Genomic DNA, 16,675 nt, shown 5'->3' with positions numbered 1-16,675 from the left:
TAAGTCATTGAAGCAGCTAACTGTGCTGTAATTTTGGTTATAAGAGGATGAGGAATAGTTTTCTAGTTCCACTTACAAGCATATTTAAAGATTGAATTCTTGTTGGGGTTGCTTGGTCTACTATCTATCCCATGGTTGTTTAATGTTATGTTTAGGATTTCAACAATAATCTCTAAATGTTTTCACTGTTCAGAGACATTTATGAAGATGTGCCTAGAGAAATAGGGTTTGTCAGCAAAAATTAACAAATACTGCTTTATGGCTTTAAAATTTGAAGTCAGAGATGGTACTGAAAGGGTCTAGATCATCTTGCTTCCGTGTATGATCCGTTGCAAGGTGCCAGTTCATACATATTCTAAGCTGGATTTCGAAAGATAAGTAGAATTCATCTTTTTCAAGGTTGGAGAACAAGCCTTCTACATGTAGTTATTATTTGTTGTATTGGCTTATTCTTGTACATTAATTATCAGTATATTTTCTTTCACCAGACTCCATAGCAGGAACAATTTTTGTACCATACTATTATTATGTGATCTTTCCTTGTGAAGAATATGCCTGTTTAAACATTTATCTCTTCCTTACCCGATAACACTCCAGTACACTACGCTGTAAGGCTTCTTTATACATGTTGCACGATATCCAACCCACCTTTCCCTTATTGCGAAAGGTGTAAAATCAAAATGTTTGCACTAGGGTAAAAGGCCCTCTAAAAATATCTGAATTCCTTTCTATTTCATGAAGTAAAGACAATATTTTGAACCATTCACACAAATCTTATTATTATGAACTTAGTTTTCTTTCCCCTGTTAATTGCATTGCGGCTATTTTATATAACTTTGCAATTATATTCTGTCACACACAAAGTAATGTTGTGTTTGGCCTTCATGTATTACTAATGTTTTGAGCAGAAGTGATGTTGTATATTTGCTAGTATCTGGATTAGCCTTTAAAAAAAAGAAGTAATCCATGACATTTCTTCTTGTAATGTAGCAGGTATTCAAAAGTCCAATTCCTCTTGTAGTATTTTTTGTAGGCATATATTGTGCCAGCCAGTTGTCCACAGTAACTGGAACCGTTGGGGCACAAGTTGCTTTGGAAGGTTTTCTTGGTGTTCATCCACGTATTTTGGTTCACCGTGTTTTAATCAAAGTAGGTGCTGTTGTGCTGGCCATGCTTTGCATTTGGAATACAGATGCAGCAGGTATTTATCAGCTGCTGATATTCTCTCAGGTCATGTTAGCTATGCAGCTTCCATCTGCTGTCATACCTCTATTTAGAGTGGCATCATCAAGTTCAATAATGGGCACCCACAGAGTGCCTTTTGCAGTAGAAGTCATGGCCTGGTTATCATTCTTTTTTATGCTTATCCTTAATCTATCTCTTGTCTTAGAGATGTGTTTTTGGGATAGTGACTGGATTTGGTCTTTGAGATGGAATATTGGAACTGGCAGAGTGGTTCCTTTCACGCTTGTTCTTATGGTTGCTGGTATGTCATTTGTGCTTATGTTATGGCTTATTACAACACCATTAAAGTCTGCAAATGAAAAACCAGAGAATCACCCTTCAAGTGATGAATCAATAATTTTGCATGAACACTTTGAGCATCTTAGTTTAAAGCATACAGACACAGAGGCTACAAAATCTGAAGACGTCTCACGGGCACTTGAGTTGTCAGTGAATAAGGAATCCAGAAGTGATGAGCCTTTGGTTGAGACAGATTTTAGGATCTCTTCTGAGGAAAATGTTGCTCCAGTCCTAGAGGGTAGAATTTCTTCTTCAGAGCATGTTCCAAAGATAGATTTGCTCCAACCGTCTGATGCGAGAAGTAACACAGAATTTCTATTGCCTGATTCTTCAGCATCCTCAAATTCTGTTGGAATTGAATCATCTTCCGTGAAGATACTTGGAGCCACCTCAGACAGTCTGTCAACTGAAATTTTGTCAAATGTGGTCAAATCTTCAACAGGGGCTTCAGAGATGTCTACTTTCAAAGAAGTTGAGATGGAAGCTGATATAGAGCTGGAAAAGGATGATGATGATGATGTGTGGGAACATGAAGATGTCCTTATGGATATATCTGAAAGTGTATCATCAGTGACTTATGAAGAACCTGGATCGGGTAGAAGTGTTGGTGGTAGGAGTGATGACGGGGGCAGTGGAAATGGTAGCCTTTCAAGATTATCTGGGCTGGGTCGTGCAGCAAGGCGACAGTTTGCGTCTATTCTGGATGAGTTCTGGGGAAAGTTATTTGACTTCCACGGAAAGCCGACAAAGCAGGCAATATTGAAGAGGTTGGATTTGGCCTTGGGTATGAAGGCTAGCCAGCCTAGGGAAAATGTCAGTTCAAGTGTACCACTTGCAAGAGAACCCAATTATATCCGTGAACAACAAAGGATGCTTTGGCAAAAAGGCAACATGAGTGAGTGCTCAAGTCATGCAGACTCCTGCATGCAAAGAGGTGAGCACTTTAGTGGTATGCATTCATCTATGGGAAATAGCATGCGTGGGGTTTCATCAGCAGCTTGGCCTCCTACACTTTCACAAGATCCCTGTACAAGCCAAGCGATCCCATCTTTAAGTGAGAGACGCTACTCAAGTTTGCATCTTCCAGCTTATCGTAAAGAAGTTGATTACCAACCAGTTACCATACATGGCTATCAAATGGCATCCTATATGGGTCAAAGTGGAACTCTAATGGAAGGTGATGATACAATATGTTCTAATTCTGAACCCCAGGCTGGAGCTGGATCTTGCTATCCAACATGTGTTGACAATTCTATGAATAATGTGACAGTTGGATCTGGAATTGATGAATTCTGGGGATCACACATTCCAAACACTGGATACAAATCACATGCTTTACAGGGAGCGCAATCGGCTTATGACAAGTCCATCTCTAGCAGATCATTGCTAAGATCACATGAAAATTCTTCACATACAAGCCAAACAAAGAAGTACCATAGTCTGCCAGATATATATGATCGTGGCATATCTCAATGCAATCCTCTCATAGGCCAAAAAGGAGATCAATGGAATCCTTTAGTAAGCAGGCTCACAGGGGAACTGGATATGAGGTATGGTCTAGGAAATCCATCTCATAGGAGAGGCTTCAAGCAGATGCCAGTTTCTCGTACTGCACCTTATAATTATGGAAAAGATCCCTGGGATAGACAAACTCCTTTGGCCTTTGATGAGCTTTCTCCATCCCAGCTTCACAAAGATGCTTTCTCACTTCAGTCAAATTCAAATGCAGAAAATAACTCTCTGTGGTCAAGACAACCTTTTGAACAGCTATTTGGTATGCCGCGGACTGGAAGTGGAGGGCTTTATGATTCTGATAGAAGTTCAAATTCTAGGAATATTTCAACCAGAACCATACCTTCTGTGGATTCTGAGGTTGAGATGCTTCAAAATCTTCGCCTCTGTATTGCAAAACTTCTCAAGTTGGATGGATCAGAATGGTTATTCGGATTCCATCAGAATGGTGGATTAGATGAGGAGCTTATTGGTTTAGTTGCTTCTAGGGAAATATTCCTTCGTGATGCGGATGTCTCTGAATCTTACAGACTGTACAACAGTGATGCTCAGAATCAGTGTCTGAACCATATATATGATTCCAGTAGTACCGAATCTTCAGTTCCTCATTGTGGTGAGGGTTGTGTATGGGAATCAGGCCTTGTTGTTAGTTTTGGTGTTTGGTGTATTCACAGGATCCTGGAGTTGTCTCTTATGGAGAGCAGGCCAGAACTGTGGGGCAAGTACACATATGTTTTGAATCGTCTACAGGTTTGTCTATATGCATATTTGTGTTTTTTCCATGTAAGATGACATTTACAGAGTTACTTTGTTGGCTTTGAGTTGCTGGCTATTTTATTTTAATCGCATTGCGGTACTGCTTTATTTCACTGTTCTATAATGTCCTGCTAATATTTGGGTAACCAAGTCTGCTTATGTATATCTGATGCCAAAAGTACGTCAAATAAAATATTATTGCTAGTGGAAAAACTTGTGAACCTTAAATACTGTTGTTCATACATTGCTTGTGTTTATGTTTCTTATAATTTGTTAGTATTCAACAGGGATTCATCAGCCCCCACCCCTCCCCTCAAAATTATGGTGTTTCTTAGACAAGGACTCCCCTAAGACATGGGGATGGGAACAAAATACACTCCACCAAGTAGGGGACAACTTGAGAACTCCCAGCCATCCCTGGGATGGCTAGGGAATTCCTGGGCTCCAATTGATTGTTGCAGGGATGGTTGAAAGTTCTCGCACCCCAACAGGCCTCTAAATTATTTAAAAAATATATAAATAATTTTTTGGGTGATTTTTGTTCAGCAATTGAGCAGATCTCTTTCCTCTCCTATATGTTACATGGTACATTGCCTTTTTTGATGTATAATGTCTTCCTTAACACTTAAAGCTTCTGTTGCAGACAATCATTAAACCGATCTCATTACTTTTTGGGTTCATCAATAATGACATGCACCCAGCACTATATGCTCTTTAACTCAAAGTTGACAACAATTGTAACTGCACAAATCAAACAATTGTAAATGCTGATGATTTAATACTAAAAATGGATACTTTTGATGATGCATTTATTCTAATGATATGTTTGTAAGATAATATATATTAGTAATTAACATAATTAAAATATGTACAGCATCTAAATGAACCTCAGTTTAGTCGGTGCATGATTATATGCTTTAGAATAACTATGTACCTTCTAAGTTGCATGACATCAATGGGTGTTGTTAAGAACTATAGAGTATTTCAAATTTCAATTGATAAATTATATTTATTTTTGATTGCAATTTCTTTTACATTTTTTAATGACTGATTTTTCAAGTACTATATTACATTTGCACTGCCATTCCCTGTCCCCAAGTTTTGGTCCAGTCTTCCTGACCTACCTTCTGAAATTGAATGGAACATAGTAATTTGCTGAAGGAAACTATTGAAACCTATTGAAAGCACTTAATTATACAACACTTGGAAGAAAATATTATCTTGAGTTTTTAGCTGCAATGCATTTCTTTTAATCGTATTTAGTCACAATCCTTGTTAAAGAATTAATATTCACTTTTTAAGTAATTTGCTTCTTTCTATACAATAAAATGTAGATACAATGCGATTTAAAAATAGTATGATTGTAACTTTGAGTACATTCCAAATTGTCTGAGATGCAATGAGCCATTGAAGAAAATGTGCCATTGAACACGGGAAAATATATAGTGATGAATCTTTGTTGTAAGATGTTTGCTATACTTTTCTCTGTCTTCATGATAAGAGGTTTTTTGTAGGACTTATTTTGGCCATTTAATAATTTTTGCAGGGAATTCTAGACAGTGCATTTTTCAGGCCTCGACATGTGCTTCCTCGATGTTTTTGCCTCGATATGCCATTTCCTGCAGATATGTCTGGAAGGTCTGCCAATACATGTCAGAGCATCTCCCAGACGCGATCTGGTAATGTCCAGGGGAAGGGTGCAAGTGCAAGTGTATTTTTAGAAATAATCAAAGATGTGGAATCAGCAGTGGCTTCGCGCAAGGGGCGTACAGGGACTGCTGCTGGAGACGTTGCTTTTCCCAAAGGAAAAGAAAATTTGGCTTCGGTTTTGAAGCGATATAAACGCCGTCTTGCAAATAAACAAGGAATGCTTGAAAGTAGTGGTGGAAGTCGGAAAGTGTTTTGATAGCTACAACAGCAGTGGTTTTGCAGTGATTGTAATCTTTGTTGTTTAATCAAAGGAAAATTCAATTTATTTTTGGAGCTTCTACATGTTGCATGTGTCTGATTGTACAAAAACCTTTGCCAGTGTACAGACTACAGACCTGCTCATTGCAGAATCCAGTCCACATTTGTTACCCTGAGTGATCCATCTTGGAAATAATTGGTAGCCAATATATTGTGCATTACCTTGTAAATACTAACATATTGTTTTATGTATATACTTCAGGTTTACCCACATTCAGGCCAGGAGATGTAGAACCTAACACAAATATGGAAAGTGGGACTATCATATAGAATCCTCCTTTTCTTGACACAGGATGCACTCAAGTAAATGCAGGTGTTACTGAATTGGATTAAATCCCATGAATAGAACCTCCGTATCACTTTTGTGAGATGTTATGAATTGACCTTTGAATTCTGATGTCAATCAAATGTGCATGAAAAGCAAGCGTATTTAATGAACTGTGGTTTTCAGTCTGTGAAATGTTCTATACGATATTTGGTTCCAGTGGTTGTTTTAATATTTTTAGCTATACTCCCTGTTAAAAAGCTACGGTGAAATAAAAAACTTACCCTGATTTGATTTGTATTGTTGGGTGATCGATGGTTTAAATTTGTTTATTACGCTCATTATTTTTGTGTTAAATGGCGAAAGATGCATAGAACTCTATCTAAATCAAATGCAAATTCTTTCTTGTCTACACATCGTAATCATGGACATTTTCATTTCATTTTTGTCTCAACTATTAATAATTCTGCTAGTTCTGTAAGTTCGCCATAATTTGAATTTGAATATTTATTAATAAGTATTAATGTACAATGAATTTTATCAGAGATTAAATGTGAAAAACAACTCCTGAATCTATCAGAGATATTGTATGTGCAAAACAATTGCTGATGGAGTAAGGGATCCCTGACCATCACATAAGGGAAAAAGTTACATGGCAGTTAGTGGTGCATCCTCGAGTGACTTTTTCCCGGTTAAGTTGTCTCTGATGAAGTATAGTTCGATGGTAATGTCTTCACATAAATATTTGTCTTTATGACTTTTTTCATTCTTGTGCTCCCTCGTGTTTTCCCATCGCTCTTATTTTTAATTTTCTCTCGCAATAATCTCTCTTCATGGAATCGCTTATTATCTGGATTCCACGGAATACAGTTTTGGGGATTTGAAAATGACCGTTGGAATTTTCAGCATTAGATTGTTTCAAGTGCCTGTAGGCAAGAAGTCTAATGCAGAAGGAATAATAGTTTGAATGGTTTGCAGTCTAGATACCTTTGGAAACTGGGTCACCTTGCAAATTGAAGACCACTACATGGAGGGCTACAATATATGGTTCCATCAAATTTCTTGGAGTCTTATCTTCTGGTTGTGCAGCATCTCTTTAATAAGATGCGACGGCCAGAGACAATATTTTTTAGTGTCGTAATTCCCAGTGTGTTGTACGTAACCGCTTTGTCTGCGTTAATGCTAAAGGAGTTGAGGAGTTAATTGATCACGAACCAAACATTTCATGATATCACATTCTCAGTGCGTTGGAACAAGCTCCTCGGGAGCAAGTCCACTTTTTTGCAGTGTCATCAGATGTAAACACTGTAATGTGTGCATGGGCCCAGTATTCAACCATGTAGACGAGGTTAATATTACATTAAGGTAGGCATACTACTGATTTTATCTTGTCTGTACGAGCAAATACCTAGCACCATTGCTCGCATGTATTGCAAAGTAGCAGAAGGTGAAGGTAGCATTTCATTGCGGAATAAATGTTACGAAAATTAATCCAACTTAATTAATCTTCGTAAAATTATTTTTTCGTAACTTTGTTTGGACCTTGGAGTTCAAACCTTGATTCAGGGTTGAGTTAAAAAAAATGACTCGAAAAATCTGATTTTGCAAGATTAGTTACAATTTTTTTGAAGTTAGGATACATCCAAACCTTTATTGAGTTTTTGCAAGATTCATATGATCTCAAAAGCTCAACGTGATTCAACAAATTCATATAATAAGGCTTAGGGATTTCTCCAAAGATGATATTTATGATGTGCAAAAAACTAATATGTCATAAGTTTGAGGAAAGCTTAAAGATACTAAAATTGGATGAATTATTTATTTAATGCATTTTCTTTTTGTGCAATAATGGTAAAATAAGGCTTGATACTTTAAACGAATAACTAATTGAATCTAAGCTAGATTAAGAGATATGAGATCTAGGTGGAAAAATAGTAAAGAAAGAAGATAATCAACTTGAATGCTCTCTTTCTTTTTCACCACATTAGGACGCATCTAATGATTTTGCAACTCTTGAATGACTACAATCTCAATTGAAATAGAAGCAACCCAAGGAAAAGAGAAAACAAATATAGAACCTCGTGTCTCTTGGGATCCTCTTGTGCATATTACCATTCCTAATCTAAAGAGAACAATAAGATTGTATTCACATGGTCCCCTGATTGGGGGTTTATGTGTTCGAGGAAGGCTTGGTTGAGAAGGTAGTAAAGAAGCAAACTGACCATCAAGTTATTCATTTCATCTAGTATTATAAGTATGAGCAACTTTTGGTATTAGTATTATTATGTGTGCCACACAAATTTCACACTTATTTAACTTGCAATCATAGATTGATAGACATACAAATTATATTCATCAACCCTAGTTGTGGAAGACCCCATATTAGAGGCATAATTTAGATGATTTGACCTTAGTGATATGACATCCATATGTTTAGACAAAGTAGTTGGGAGGAGATAAGATGGATCTATCTTACATGGTTTGTAGTAGGTCCTTGGTAGGAAAGCATTTTGGTTTGGTAGAGATATTTATCACCCAGGTATGGCGATAGTTTGGGAGACAACAGGGTGTAAACAAAAAGTATGCACTCAATGATAGATATGCTAAGTAGATGTCAACTATGGGTTGATGAATTTGACTAAAAAAATTACACATTTGAATCCTTATAGAAATATTACAACATGCTAGATATGCTAATGAGGAGGCTCTAGGATGGGGATCCATACTATCCTATGAAGAGGATTTATAGGAGATGAAGGCACTACAACCAATACATTGGGATTACCTACTAGATGTCTTAGATAATAGGATGATAATTGAGTATTAGAGATATCTACATAGTCATCCATTCTTGAGCTTTAGGGATCTTGTAGAAAGGGTGCCCCAACATTATGATGCCGCAAGAGGTAAAGGTGGAGGTAGAGGAAGAGGTGGAGGTGGATAGTGTTAAGAGGGATGCTCCCACAAAAAATATAAAGGATGAACATTAGGAGCTAGTAATAATTTGGTTCCCATATAGAGACAATAATGAAAACATGATGACATCAGGGCACTAGGCTCCATTGGGATAGTTATAGTGATGGATGATGATGCCCTTAAGGAGATGGGGGAGAAACTAGTATTGCACCACATAGAGAGAGGTCCATAATTATAGAGGGCCGAGGATTCACCAATGGATAAGAAGTAGAAGAGAACACAAGTAGCCCACATCCTATATAATTGCTTGACAAAGGTAGAAGATCTAGACACTGAGTAAAGTTGGATCAAGCACAGATTATGATAGCTCTACATAATTAATGGATTAATGATTTCGTAAGGGAGAAAGATCAATGAGAGTGTATATAGATTCACGAGAGAGATTAGGCTCACCAAAAGGTGCAACATCATGGTGCTTGAGCAACATATTATAATGATACTTATATTGTAGTGGTACCTCAATGATAGAGATCTCCCTCATATTCCTAGCTTCCTATCTCAGTCTGGAGGCACAATACCGACACCTAAAAGAGTACATGCTCCTCTCCCACTTCCTAATCAAGTGGGATGCAGCAAGTCATGAGATCCTATTTTGTAGTTTATATTTGGGATTTTGATAATTTGTATCTTAATTTTTGGTATCATTATGTATACATGATATATTAGATATACTCAAGACATTTTTGACAATATTGAGATTTTGGGTCTTATTGTACCTTTTACTTATTTGATTATATATATGAGATGTCTCAATTTGATTCATTGTGTTCTTGTGTACCTATTTGTTTGTATTCTTTGTATATGCTATAGATGTACCTTAATTTTTGTACCTCTCTTTTCTACATATGTAATGTTTATAGACATATTCTTTCCTTTCTAGTACCATGTGATGTATGTATATAACACTTATTTGATCATTATTGTACTTATGACATTTAATGAGATATGATATGATATTGTGCAAATAATTAAAAAAATTAGCACTTGATAGATGATGTAATGATATGATGACTATCCCCTTGATTTGCAAATCAAGGAGACGGGGTTGAAGATTCAATGAAAGATTTGATTGGATAGGAATTGAGAGGTGATTAATGTAGTTGAATGCTTAGAGGTGACAAGATTCACATTTGGTTCAATGTGCCAAGATGAAGGCATACCTTAGTTCATGCAATATGCAAAGACTAGTATGCAAGCCTAGGATAAAAGTGAAAATGCTAACTTTGGGACTAGTCTTATTGTGATGGAAGAAGGCTAAAGGGAACTAGGGCCAAAGGCACACCCAGCTACCAAAGCCACCTGCAAGAGTAAACACAACAGAAAACACAACACGAAGAATAACAACCAAAGGAGATAGAAAAGCAAAACACTTATTGATTCATTAAATTACCAAGTACACGCCCGACTATAAGGCCTTTCGAGTTATGACCAACAATACAATTCAGACTTTGATCTTCAATGATGATCTTTGCATTCTAACTCTTCAGTAAAAACTATCCTTTCCTCCTAATTGCTACCGACTCTTCTTCCTCATCGAACAATCCTCCCTAAGACATTACCCAAGACCCCTTTAAATACTTGCACGACCACAAGTCAACTTGTTTCAAATTATCAACTAAATAAACCCTTTCATTAAATGCATAACCAAGCCACAAGTCGACTCTCAACAAATGTTAAATACAAATACCAAATTAAATACACACAAAGTTGGCTCAAATTGGAACTAGACACAAACAACTCAATCAAAGAAGGACCAAGGTAAATACTGGCACTCAACAATGCTCAACACATACATGAACTCGACACCAAGAAAGAACTCGACAACAATTAAGAACTCGACACCTGCAGGAACTCGACAATGCAAGCACTGCAACTTGGTAACAATAGAGAAACATGAAAAACATGCAGGATAGCAATGCAACCGAGATGCTCTTGCATCAGACAATCAAGGTTGAAAGAAATGATTCTCCTGTATCATGCAAGTGTCACAACCTGTGCTGAATCCAAATCAGATTGAGAAATCCATGTAGTATCTTCAACTGGTCTGTTCTTTCACTTCACCAAATACTCAGTAATCTTTTCCTCTTGTGCTTTTACCAACTCTCTGCTCCAATATTTGTTCAACCTCTTCAATCTGCTTCTTAGGGTAATCATCTAATATAGCAACTTCATCATCTGACTCATGATACTTATACAAATCAACAACATTGAATATAGGAGATATATCTATGTCTGTTAAAGTTTGATTAGATTTATAAATTTAGATTTTGTGTGAACTAAAAACCTTACACTTAGAACCCCACTTTGTAATAGCACTTTTATATTATGTGTGTTTCAAAGGTGGGTTCTTACTCCTATATATATATATATATATATATATATATATATATATATATATATATATATATATGAACATAACTTTAACCAAGGGACACATCTCATTAAATGCAACCTATCGGCATGAAACCAATCGTTAATACTGCCCATTGACAATGGTTTACATCCGAACATAGACAGATCTTGATATGTTTTATCCGACTGATGCTATAAAACATTAACACTCCCTCTTAGCTAGGGAGGGTGAACACGATTCATACACAATATGAATAACATAAGACCTTAATGTTAAAATGGTTTCTGGAATGTCAACTCATTTGACTTCCCAGTTTATTCAATGCCAACTCATTTGGCAAATGTCAACTCATTTGACATTTTAAAGTCAACTCATTTGACTTTGAATATCAAATGATTTGATATTTGAATGTAGACTCATTTGACATTTGAATGTCAACTTAGTCGGTTAAACCTATGAGACTTGTATAAATATACATACCAAAAAGAGCCGGTTTAAGAGACAATTTAGATTAGATTTATTTAATCGGTGCGCTCTCATACCATGTTAAAGTTTGATTAGATTTATAAATTAGATTTTGTATGAACTAAAAACCTTACACTTAGAACCCCACTTTGTAATAGCACTTTTATATTATGTGTGTTTCAAAGGCGGGTTCTTACTCCTATAAATATATTTGAAGGGGGATATGAACATAACCTTTACCAAGGGGCACATCTCATTGAATGCAACCTACTAGCATGAAACCAATTGTTAATGTTGCCCATTAACAATAGTTTACATCCGAACATAGACATATCTCGATATGTTAAGATGACTACTTAAGAAGGATAAAGGCATAGACATAGGCATAGGCCTACCAAGATCACATGCAATGCAATTAAACCGATAATGGTCAACCTTAACATGATAATGATGAAGACTTTTTTTTAAATGCGTTAAAGGATCTTGCTAAAGTAAGGATGGGTTAACATACCCGATAACATTAAGCTATCAATACATAGTAAGGAGGAGCCCGTGAAGATAGCTTGTCACAATCACGTGGAATAAGACTTGCACACATGCCAGCGGTGGTTAATGAATTTCAGAAAGATGATAAGGACATCTGCTAAATCAAGGGAAGGGACCACATGATGATAAACCAACATATAAGTCATATATTTGTTTGTGATTACATATCAATATATTTAATATATGTATCTATGCAATCTATATATATCTATATCTATATCTACAATAACATTTAATCAAGGAGATGTCCTTTAGGTTAACACTATATCTTTTATCTGACTAACACTATAAAACATTAACAATGTTATTAGGTAAATTAACTTCATAAGCATTACCACTGTGAAATTTCCTCAAGATCTTACAAGGTTGAAACTTCTTCATCTTTAGCTTACTATATGTTCCACTAGGAAATCTATATTTCTTCAAATGAACCATCACCTCATCACCAACTTCAAAATCATCATGTCTTCTAGAGTTATCAACATTCTCCTTATACTTCTAATTACTTTGTTCCAACCTCAACTTCACTTTCGTATGCAAAGAATCCATAAAATCAACAAATTCTTCCCCTACAACACTTCTCTTTTCTTCACCAGCAACATCCCTAAAATCTAATATTCCTCTAGGCTGCATTCTAGTAACAATCTCAAAATGTGTTTTCCCTGTACTCCTATTCACAAAATTATTATATGCAAACTTAGCTTGAGCCAACACCGACTCCCAATTATGTGGTTTATCTCCAACTAAACATCTCAACAAATTATCCAAGCTTCTATTTACAACCTCTGTGTGTCCATTTGTCTATGGATGGAATGTAGAACTAAACTTCAACTCAGTACCCATCTTCTTCCGTAAAGTTCTCCAAAAGTAACCAATAAACTTACTGTCTCTGTCAGAAATAATACTTTTTGGTAATCCATGCAATCTAATAATCTCTTTGAAAAAAATTTCAGCAACATGCTCAACATATGATGTCTTCTTACATGGTATGAAATAGCCATCTTAGAAAATCTATCCACAACAAAAAATATAGAATCATACCCCTTTACTGTCTTAGTTAAAAATAAAATCCATACTAATGTCACTCCAAAGTTTCTCAAGAACAAAAATAGGTGTATACAAACCAATATTCTATCTTACTCCTTTTGCAACTTGACAAACTCCACAACTCTTTACAAACTTCTAAGCATCCTTATACATTTGTGGCCAATAATACTTCTTCTTCAACAAACTCAACATCTTATCAATTTTGAAATATCCAACCAATCCAACACTATGCTTTTCCTTAGTCAAATTAACTCTCATAGAACTTACAGGGATACACAACTAAATTCCTTTGAACAACATACCTTCTTGAATAAAATACTCTTTAGACTTACTCATGTGATCTAATAGATTTGGTGCTCTACACTCTCTCCATGCCTTTGAAAAATCAGGGTCAATATCATATAACACTTTCATTTCATCAAAGCCAAGAACTTCAACCTTCATCTTGGTCAATAAAGAATGTCTTCTATTTAATGCATTGACAACTCAATTAGTGACTCCACTTTTATGCTTAATCACAAATGTGAAACTCTGCAAGTATGTGATCCACTTCATATGTCTCTGATTCAATTTATGTTGACTTCCCAAGTACTGTAAAGCTTTTATGATTAGTATACAACACAAACTCCTTAGGAATCAAATAATGTCTCCACTTCTTCAAGGCTTGAATAATTGCATAAAACTCTTGATCATACACATAATACTTCCTTCTAGCATCATTCAACTTCTCACTAAATAAAGCAACAGGTTTACCTTTTTGACTCAGTACAACTCCTATTGCACTACCACTTGCATCACATTCAACTTGAAATACCTTATTGAAATTAGGCAAAGCCAATATAGGTAACTCAAGAACCTTTTTTTTCTAAACTCTCAAAACTCTTATTAGCTCCATGCGTCCACGTGAAATCCTTTTTATCTCCTCTAATTGTCTTAGTCATAACATTACAAACATATTGAAATTCTTTATAAACTTCATGTAAAAACTAGCCAAACCATGAAATGATTTTACCTCACTCACATTCTCAAGTGTAGGCCATTCTAAAATTACCTTAACCTTCTCAGGGTCCATTCTCAAACCATTAGTTAATACACAATTTCCTCTTGCATAAAAGAAACAGTTTTCAAGTTTATCATCAACTTCTCCCTTTTTAATCTTTGCAATACTTGTTTGACATGCTCAACATTTTCTTCCTTAGTCTTACTGAATGTCAAAATATCATCCAAATAAACAATCACAAACTTACCCAAACATCTCTTTAGGACCTCATTAATCAACCTCATGAAAGTACTAGTTGCATTAGTCAAACCAAAAGGCATTACTAACCATTCATACAAACCATCTTTTTCCTTGAAAGTAGTCTTCCATTCATTACCTTCTTTGATTCTGATATGATGATAACCGCTCTTCAAATCAATCTTGGTAAAATAATTTGCTCCACTCAAACAATTCATTATGTCATCCATTCTCGACATAGGAAACCTATATTTCACTGTGATCTTGTTAATAGCTCTGGAATTAATACACATTCTCCATTCTCCATTCTTCTTAGGTGCTAATACAACAGGTACAACATATGGACTCAAACTTTCTCTGATCAAACCTTTCTGCAACAACTCATGCACTTTTCAGTTGAGTTCTTCATTTTTCGTAGGTGTCAATCTATATGGTGCTTTATTCGACAAACTAGCTCCATGAATTAGGTCCATACAATGACATACTTCTTACTGGCAGTAAACCATCGAGAATATCTTCTGCAACAATATCTCTATACTCATTCAATAATTTTCAATTTCTGTTGGTACTCGACCTCTACTAATTTCTACTGCTCGGTCATTACTAGCTATTACTTGGTCACCGCTATTTTATGTCACTCGACTACTATTGGTACATCTCAGCCTTTTAGGAATCATAGTACAATATACTTGATTCTTCTTCACTTCATTTTCAAATTGTTTCCCATTAACAATGCAAATTCTCACAGTAGTACAATTAACCTCATTAGGACTTTCAATCAAAGGCAACAATATTTATTTTCTTCCATTCACACAAAGAGTATATTGATTCAACCTTCCATCATGTATAGAATATCTATCATATTTCCAAGGTCTACCCAACAAAATATGACAACAATCCATGGGTATAATATTGCACAAAACTTCATCAAAATAATGTCCAATCTTGAACTTCACAATACATTGTTCACTTACCAATATCTTATGCTCATCTTTGGTTCATGAACCATGATAGGGTTTAGGATGCTTCAGCCTCTACAACTGTAACTTTATAACCAACTCTTCTGATGCCAAATTTGTAGAACTCCCACTGTCAATGATCACCTTGCAACATTTTCCAGCCATCTTACATCTAGTCTTGACAAGACTTCTCCTTAGAACATGTTCCTCATCACTTCACTTATTACATAAGGTTCTTCTCACCATCATATTTTCTTCAACCTCAAGTCCACTTGGTGAACCCTCAGTGTCTCCTTGAACCATAACATTTGTGTTACCTTGCCCATTTTTAGAGGATCTACACTCAAAAGGATCTATGTCCTTCTTTACCACATTTGAAACAATTATCATGAAAATCACCTCTAGAATAAGAATTACCTCTTCCTTGGTAAGAAATAGTACCTCCTTGGTAAGAATCACCACCTTTCCACTTAGTCTTGCCTTTATCATCATTCTTCCATTCATATTTGCCCTATCTTGCACAAAATTATCAGATCTACCACCTTCTTCATAAGATCTACCTTTGCCTCTCTGAAATCTACCATCTCTACCTCTTTGTCTTTGTTCATGCTTCTTCGTCAAGATATGCTTCCTCCACACTTTCCAATTTCACAAAACTTATTTCATCTTGAACCCCAAATCTCAATCCATTTATGTACCTTACAATTTTCTCCACATCATCATCCACATTCTAGATCTGATGTCCAATCTATAAAATTCCTTGATATACTCCTTCACAGTCATGTCCCTTTGTCTCAAATTTTACATCTTTGTTAACAAGATAACTTGGTAATCAACAGGAAGGAACTTGTTCTTCACCTTGTTCACCATTTTCAGCCAAGTCCAGATGTTCTCCTTTCTTGTCCTTTGTTTATCAGTTTGCAAATGCTCCCACCATAGTGAGGCATAACCCTTCAACCTAGTAACTGCAATTTTCACCTTCCTATTATTAGGGGTGTTTTCATTCTCAAAGGACTTCTCCATATTAGAGATCCAATCCAACACAACATTGGTGTCCAATTTTTTAT

At 35.8% G+C, this 16,675-nt stretch overlaps 1 protein-coding gene across 2 annotated transcripts in view; it reads left to right on the top strand.

The window, feature by feature from the left end:
• Window positions 1-6,198, top strand: part of EIN2 (NRAMP metal ion transporter family protein) — a 36,130-nt gene extending 29,932 nt beyond the window's left edge. For both annotated transcript variants that reach the window (XM_089811573.1, XM_089811572.1), the window contains 2 exons: window positions 994-3,786; window positions 5,339-6,198. In XM_089811573.1, the coding sequence (XP_089667699.1) occupies window positions 994-3,786; window positions 5,339-5,698 (3,153 nt within the window). In that variant the 3' untranslated portion in view covers window positions 5,699-6,198. The remainder of the gene's footprint in view (window positions 1-993; window positions 3,787-5,338) is intronic.
• The last annotated feature ends 10,477 nt before the right edge of the window (window positions 6,199-16,675 follow it).

The sequence above is a fragment of the Cupressus sempervirens genome, chromosome 11 (assembly GCF_028749045.1).
Source record: "Cupressus sempervirens isolate cs-2001-9-10 chromosome 11, ASM2874904v1, whole genome shotgun sequence".
Taxonomy (NCBI): Eukaryota; Viridiplantae; Streptophyta; class Pinopsida; order Cupressales; family Cupressaceae; genus Cupressus; species Cupressus sempervirens.
Note: the sequence above shows the minus strand (reverse complement) of the source record. Positions and strands in the feature narration are given on the sequence as shown.